The sequence below is a fragment of the Cololabis saira genome, chromosome 11 (genome assembly GCF_033807715.1).
Source record: "Cololabis saira isolate AMF1-May2022 chromosome 11, fColSai1.1, whole genome shotgun sequence".
Classification (NCBI taxonomy): Eukaryota; Metazoa; Chordata; class Actinopteri; order Beloniformes; family Belonidae; genus Cololabis; species Cololabis saira.
In genome coordinates, this window is record NC_084597.1 from 12,115,647 (window position 1) to 12,123,669 (window position 8,023).

General features: G+C 41.7%; 1 protein-coding gene across 2 annotated transcripts in view; it reads left to right on the forward strand.

Moving 5' to 3' along the window:
* Nucleotides 1–575: 575 nt before the first annotated feature.
* Nucleotides 576–8,023, forward strand: part of notch1a (notch receptor 1a) — a 36,179-nt gene continuing 28,731 nt past the window's right edge. For both annotated transcript variants that reach the window (XM_061733735.1, XM_061733736.1), the window contains exons 1-2: nt 576–821; nt 2,823–2,904. In XM_061733735.1, coding sequence (XP_061589719.1) covers nt 764–821; nt 2,823–2,904 — 140 coding nt within the window. In that variant the 5' untranslated portion in view covers nt 576–763. The remainder of the gene's footprint in view (nt 822–2,822; nt 2,905–8,023) is intronic.

Consider the following 8,023-nt stretch of genomic DNA (forward strand, 5'->3'; position numbering starts at 1 on the left):
TGAAAATTTACCTGAAACAGGTGAAAATGGTCAAATAACAAGTTATTTTTCTGTTAATGACTCTTGTTTTAAGTGTAATGAGATTTTTTGACTAAAAATGAGACATTTTAACTAGAAATAAGACAAATATTCCTGGTAAGATTTTGAGTTTTTGCAGAGAGCGAGACTGCATTTGAAAAAGTTCCAATTTTCTTGACCACACAGATAAACTACATAGCAGACTTCTGTGATGAGTATTTGCTGGACGTGTTGATTGATACTCTAGTTAAGTTCTGTGACTCGTAACCTTGCCATACCTTAGCTTCCACTGAATTGATGCCACTGTTCATATCTGTTATCTGTATTAAACCAAAAACTACATGGAAAGTATATAGTACGGAGAACTTCTAAATGAAAACCCCATTATTTATCAGAAAACTTTTTATGGAAATTGAGTGGGACGAATGGAGACGCTCTGTTTGGCCAGAGGGGGAGGACAGAGAGGAGGAGGAGGAGGAGGAGGAGGGGGAGGAGGAGGAGGAAGAGAGGAGGAGGACCTTGCAGACTTGCCCGTAGATTTCATTCAGAACTCGGAAAGCAGCAGGTTGACATCTGTGAGCTGAGTCCTGTTGAAAACTTTCACTCTCTCACTCCAATGCTGGATTAACACCTCTGAACTGAAACCAAGGATATTTATTTCAAACCAACATCTGGAGTATCACACTGCGGATCTATGCGAACCCAACGCGGGAGTCAACCACTTTTGTGAAGTTAAGGAGGAGGAATGTATCGTTTCTTTGTGAAACTAACATTTCTGATTCCGGCATTCGTCCTCTCACAAGGTAAACTTTCTCCTAGAGTTTTGTTGTAGAGATGCGGGCATGTTAACGTGACACTTGAGCAGTCAAGATCAGAAGAAGTTAGTTAAACGATAAGGGGAAAAAAAAACAAGTAAAAACATTAAGTTGATTTATGCAACCATGATATTTTGATAACATTGTAATGATGCATATCTGCGGGTATGAGTATCAAACTATTGTAGATAATGGCGAATTATTTTAGATGCTTTAGACATTTGAATGGCTTTGAGTTTGTATTGATCGTGGGAATATCTTCACTGTAAGTGAAAGAGTCATGACCTGAAATGCTTGCACTGTCTGCTAACTTCCCTTGTGGTCTGTGGTAAAAGAGACACAGAATTAGGGTTACACAAGCTTGTGTCTTCTAACAATTCACCAGCCATTAGAGTAGAATAACAATTATTTTATTTATTTATTTATTTATTTTTTGCACAGTGATAACACAATATTTTTTTTATCATACAAGGACAAATAATTTGTGCAGGAGAGGAAAAGAAGCCCGAAGGGCTTATAAAAAATCCTCCCCTCAATACAAAATCACCAAAACAAATCAGTCAATAGCAAAAGAATAGAAAGGAAAAAAGAAAAGGTAAAAGAAACAAAGAAAAATACAATAAGTACACAAACAAAAATATCCATGAAATGGCAATTTCATTTCAGTAAGAATAGCCTGATTAATTTTGTCTAAATAAAAGATACCCCACCAAGCTGGTCCTAAACATTTTTAAGGATGACGCTAACTTAAGAGATCTTTCTAAACAGTTCCAAAGTTGAGGGCCATGGAATTTGATAAAGGATTGGTGACTGCAGGTACTTTTTATTTTTTATTTATGAATCAGTCACAAACTCCATCTGGTCTGGTTTCTTTTTCTCTTTTGAAATTAAACTTTTTTGGAGGGGAATTTCCGTTTTGTTTCAAATAACTCTGCGGTGTGATTTGAAATAACATTGGAGATAATGAAAGTTGGTGCGTGTGTTCAAACAGGGGGACGCGGGGGGGAAGGGGGCGCAAGATGGGGAGGGAGGGCACCTTTTGTCTACAAGTGTGGGAGAGTGTTGTGAGGGATGGGATGGGGCGGGGTGGGTGGAGGAGGCGCTGTTATTCCCGTCTGCCGGTAAACAATGCCCGAGGAGAGTGTTTTATGGCTCGTGCTGGACTCTGATTTCTTTTGTTCCGCGGCTGAGCCCCGCAGCTGCCGCGCATCTCCCCCGCATCTCCCCCGCACAAGCGTGCGCTGCCTAAAGCCCCGCACCACGCGCGCTGGCCTCACCAGTGTCCACATCAGGCTCCCCAAGGACACCCCCTGTAACAAATCAATCAATAGATCAAGCTCTTCCAGCTCGTGTCTGCATCAAACTCCTGTAAACGATTACCCCCTTTCTTCCATAATATTTTTAGTCACAACTCACAAGTACATACCTATCCAACACGCAGTTCTAATCACCTCAGACCCCCAAAGACTCGCACATCACAATCTCAGTTTAATATTGGTTTCAGAGGATCAAAAATATGGAACTCATTACCTTCATACCTATGGCAATTCTCATCCAATCAATTAAAAAAAGCTCTAAAATCAACTCTTTTAAACAATAAATACTTCCCATACGGTCTTCCAACTTAACTAGGTGTACCCAATCTTATCATTTTTATTGATTTTTGCAGTATTTGCAGCATTTGTTATTAATTGTATCTGCTTTCCTATGCTCTGGATGTATGTAAATGGAGAAAGCCACTTCTCAAGCCCCCGGAGGGTTTTTAGGCTTTCTCCTTCACATTTCTTTCTACTTTTATATTGTGTTACAAATGTTTTTTGTATGTGAAAACAAATAAACTAAACTAAACTAAACTAAACTAAACACGTGGAAGGTCTAACTGATTAAAAAATCCCCAAGAACAATTTCAACACCCTAATCCTTGTTAATCCCGGTAGTTTTTTCTTTTTCAGAGAGTTCACTGTATGTTTTTATATTTACACTCCACAGGTCTAAAATGCTCCTTACCCACGGAGTCATGCCTGAACGGAGGAAGATGCGAAGCCACCTCAAATGGAAATGGAGACTGCAAGTGAGTAACAATGACACAAAACCCAGCAACATGTGCTGAACCTGATGCTACACTGCATACACCTCCTATATTTTTGTCTTATAATAAGTTTTTCTTGTGTCAGTTGTGGAGTGCATGGTAATTTTTGTTAGTAGAAGTGCCGTTTTAGTTGGAAAGAAAGGGGGCCACATATCCTCTCTTTCATTCCAGCCTTTGAGTGGGCTCTGTGCCCAGCAACCACAGGCCCTCAACTTTTTTTCTAGCCCGGTCCTGCTCCTGTAACCCCTCCAGGACCGGTGTAGGAGATCTGCATACACACACAGTTTCTAAAAAAGAGAGGACTTTTGAAAAGGGAAGAAATAAAAAGAAAGTGCATATCCAGAATCCTGGAGAGGTGATGGAGGGGTAGCGGGACAAAAGCCCACCCTCCCCAACAGCAGCCTGTTAATGAATGCAGGACCCCCTCGCCTGCGAAGTTTGCGGACGCGTCCAGTCCTAAATCTTGTTGTTCTGCTTTTTCATGGGCGACAGCTGGGGTTCGCCCGTCGCCCGTCACCCATTGTCCTGCAGTCAGAATAATGCTGTGTGACTAATCTGAGTGGGGCTTCCCATCATGCCACAGCCACCCCAAACACCGCAACATACACCAAAGCCCTGCCACAACCCCCCTTTCACATTTTCCACACAAAAGCTTGTCTCCTTCATTTTCAATGAACACCCCCCCCCCCAACACGCGCACACACACACACTCACACACACACACACTTTACTTCTTGTGATCTCCATTTGAAAGCCAGATGGCTGTGAAATGTAATTGGATTGGATGTTAAGAGTGAGGATTAATTGGAATAAAGAGCACAAATTTTCAGGCAAACAGGTGGGGATGGACACAGAGGCAGATTGTGGGCTGCTTGTTTAGACTTTGGGACTGATGTTAATAGGCTGTGGACGAGACCGTCATATGGGCAATACCTGCTGATTAAGCTCTGGATCTTTAAGCGTAAAAAAAACAAAAGAGAAGAAGATGCTAGCTTCTGCTTATCTTGAGCCAAGTGGCCGAACACAGTAAATGTGTATTCTGCTTTGAAGTTGTGGCATAACTTTTTGTCTCCTTTTGTAAAGAAACTAAGGGATGGCCTGGTTTACCCTCGGGGCATATGGTCATGATAGGCTCTGCTCTGGGTCTGTGGGGACAGGGGGAGTTACTGGAGAGCCTGTGCTACTGGTCCGGGGCCATTCATTCACAATATTTAATCTGCACACCACACACACACACACACACACACACACACACACACACACACACACACACACACACACACAGCACACACACAGACCTCCGCACGTGTGGACACACTGGCACACAGAAACTTTCCCTCCACCCCTACAAAGATCTTATTGTGGTCTCCATGTCTGCTCAGTGCCAATTAAAAACAGACAAGGATGAGGGCATCACTTCAACCCACCCGCACTCCTCTCGTCCTCCTTGCTTTCTTCTCATTAATCATTCATTCCTGCCAAGCCAAGCAGCTATCGGGTCCTGGGGTGCACTGGGACATTCAGGGGTCAGAGTGCAGCGTCTGTGGCAGGGAGGGGTTTCCATAAATGCCCTCAACTAAATGACACAAATTTGAATTTCTGTGCCCTACGTTCGTAGGCATCAAGTTCCCTTTTTGGGTTTGTTGACGACATGATTGGAAAATACGCCTGCGGTGAGAAATAAGAAGACACTGACGCTGCAATGACTGGTGGAAGCAGTGCTTCAGATTCTCATGAGGGTCGAGGTGTTTTGACTCATACAGGCGTAGAGTTCCCATCATGGCATGAAAAAACTAAAGTTCAAAGTTTAAGAACGGTTTCAATCCGCCCATGCGCACAAATATCGAAGGCACCTGTGAGTCATGTCGTACATTGTGGCTTTAGCTGTTGCGTGTAAGCATATGGTGGCATAGATTGTGAGTGGCATGATAGATTTAAATCCTCTTTTAGCACAGTTCCCATGAGTGCAAGGATAATATCACATGTTGCCATAGACAATTGGGTTAGGATCGGGATAGAAACTATGGTAATCAGAAATTGTATGCATGGATTTATTGAGATTGTGTTCGTGTAGACTTGGTGTTCTCTCTGCGTGGATGTTTTCCTCATACCGTAAAAATAGCTTTCCTCCCTTTAAACCTTTAGGACTCTGAACATTCCTTAAATAGGACCAGGCTCTCTGTATTTATTCTATATTTATCACATTGACTTTGATTGGGCTCAGCTTTTGGTTTACAACCACCATTGGTGCCTGTAATGGCATTTTAATGCTACTGACCTAAGTTTATAACACAGAAAAGGGGGTGGGGTTATTATACAATAACAGTACACAATGTCTTCATATGTTCAACAAGAGGAAGTTTGTTTTGATAGGTCATATGATACAAGTTCATGACAACCACGATAAATCAAGGACAGTGTGAAGCTGTAGAGATAAAGCTTCTAGCAGGAGTTAGATATTTCTTTTTGAAGACCTGTCTTCTTGCGCTGACAACTTAAAAACATTAGGTTATCTTCACTTCACTTCACTTTATTAATTATGAATTACATATACCGTATTTTCTGGACTATAAGCCGCACCTGCATACAAGCCGCATCCGCTCTATTTAAAAAAAAAGATATGCAAGCCGCAGATATTTATGTTGTCAGATTAGATATTTACTACATGTACAGAAGGATTCGAACTGTAAATGATGTACATGTTTGTACCTAAATAGATCCTTTTAACACGGCAGCAACTTTGCTGTCGATTAAAACGGGACAGAACCTAGAGAAAATAACCGGTATTTATTTATCTATTTATCTGTTTGAAATCTGCTTCTACCTACTTCTATCTGCTAAAGAAAAAGTAGCGTATTCTTCTTTGCATTTATATTGTCTTAGTTTTTGATTCTAATTCTGGTTAGAGCGCCCTGAAAAATTCACAGAATAGTCGCACCTTTGTATACAGCCGCATGGGTTCAAAACCTATGAAAAAAGTATATAGTCCAGAATAGTCCAGAAAATACGGTAATAGTTATTGGGGAATCCAAGTAACTTCAGTCTAAACACAGTTTAATAATCAGTTGTGAAATACAAAGAAACACAGTTTTGTCTAACAGGAAAGCACTCAGTCAAGACTCTTTGAAGTACGGGGTTACTTGAAGGTCCGGGGCTTCCTGTTTCCTATATACTGTAAGCTCGAGCTGACTGCTTATGTGGGCAGCTTGAAGGCATGCAAGGAAGGGCACAGTGAGTCAAATTTAGTATCCATTTGTGCTATATTAATAAGAGCATAGCAAGGTTGAAAGGTCCATGACCTCAAGCACGCCACTGCGTGGCCGATATGTTAAGAGGTACTGTAACTTTTAATACTAAAACCCTGAATCCATGTCTCAAGTACTGCAAGACGTCATGCAGAAACAGACAGCAGTCGGTGTGATCACACCCTTCCAACCTTGCAAATGCGTGTCCGGTATTGCATAGTTATAATATAATGTCTCAATCAGCACTCTCTGAAGCAAGTCCAGCACCACCAAAGAGATGACAGGAATTCCCTCCAGGAATTCTGTTCTTCATTTGTGCTTTTATGGGATTACTTGGCAGGCCTCTGTGAAGGTTCAGCTCCATGTGGGCTTAAGCGAATCAGGAAGTGCAAGTGCATGACAAGGTTACGTGTATCTGCTGGTGTCTTGGGGTTTTATTGGGCTTAAAGTTTACAGACTCTACCTCCCCTGGTTGGGCCCTTTCCCAAGATGCCAGGGCCCCCTGGTTCAGCCTCACAGGAGGTTTGTGGTATGCTAGCTGTGGAGACAGGTCCAATCCTCCTTGATCAACATGGAAGGAAGGTCAGTATTAGACAGTTCTCGTAAAGCGACTGTAAAAAGAAGAGACACATTCTAACAATTATTGATGTCTTGGCTTTTAAGTAGACAGCTCTGGAGTTGCTCAGAGCCAGAGAATCAAAGCTGTGCTGTCAGGGCAGCCAGATAAGAGGCTATTTCACTCTAGTGGGTGCTGAAAGTTCACATTCACCAGCACAGGCTGTCAGATGTTGAACTGACACCTCCTCGGTACATATGTGTGCGTGTGTCTTTATCTGTGTTTTAAATACATCCATGAGAGAAAAATGTTATCAGATAGGACCTCCTTATTATGCCCCTATATCACTTTACAAATCCTTGCAGGTTATATGGCACCCGTCACGTGAGGTAGGGGAGGGACAGGTGTTTTTACGGGTTTGAGTGTGAGGTGGGATGCCTTCAAAGTGTAGGTGACAGGGGTACGGACATTTATATGAGTTTGCCACCAGTACAGCAGAGCATATCACTCTTTTACACATGAAAAAAGTTACAACTTGGGTGTTTTTTTTCTTTTAAGCTGATGTCCCGTGAGAGATGTTTAACCCTCTGATGCACAACATGTGGACAACCCTTTTAATGCACAACATGGGTCAAAAATGACCCGCATTCATATCCCATGTTTATTTCATGCAGGCTGAGTTTTTCTTTCCTGTATCTTTTTAGATCAATGTATTTTAGTATCCAATAATCCACATATTCTTTAGATATCTTGTTTTTGAGTACCATGCATCATTATTTATATGTTTCCAGCCTTATTTTTTGAATATACTTCATTTTTGTATTACTATATCAACTTTACACAGATGGATCAAAAATGACCCGTTTATCCAAGTATGATTTAAGAGATGATATTTGGTGAACCTTCAATTTTGTCAGTGTCAAGACGGAAGCCACCTGCAAAAGTGTGTTATACCAAAGCCAACACAATCTTTTCCAATCTTTTACTTACTAATAAATATGTCTACATTCTTGTTTTGTCCATGCCTCCCACTGCCATGCATTGATTTTGCAACATTGGGGGCTTTTGAGCCTTGCAGATGCTTTTCATTCCTCATTTAACGTCTAGCGGAGCTACATTGTTCTGTTTTTCGGTCTCGCTAACAGATGTCTACCTCGGGGGTCAGATCGTGGCTAATGATTAGACGCCTCTAAGGGAGCATCGGCTAATCAGACAAAAATAAACGAGGAGAGGCTAGAGGCGAATATAACACAGAATAAAAGGGAGAGTGAGATGTGGTGGGGGACAAGAGGAAAAAGCT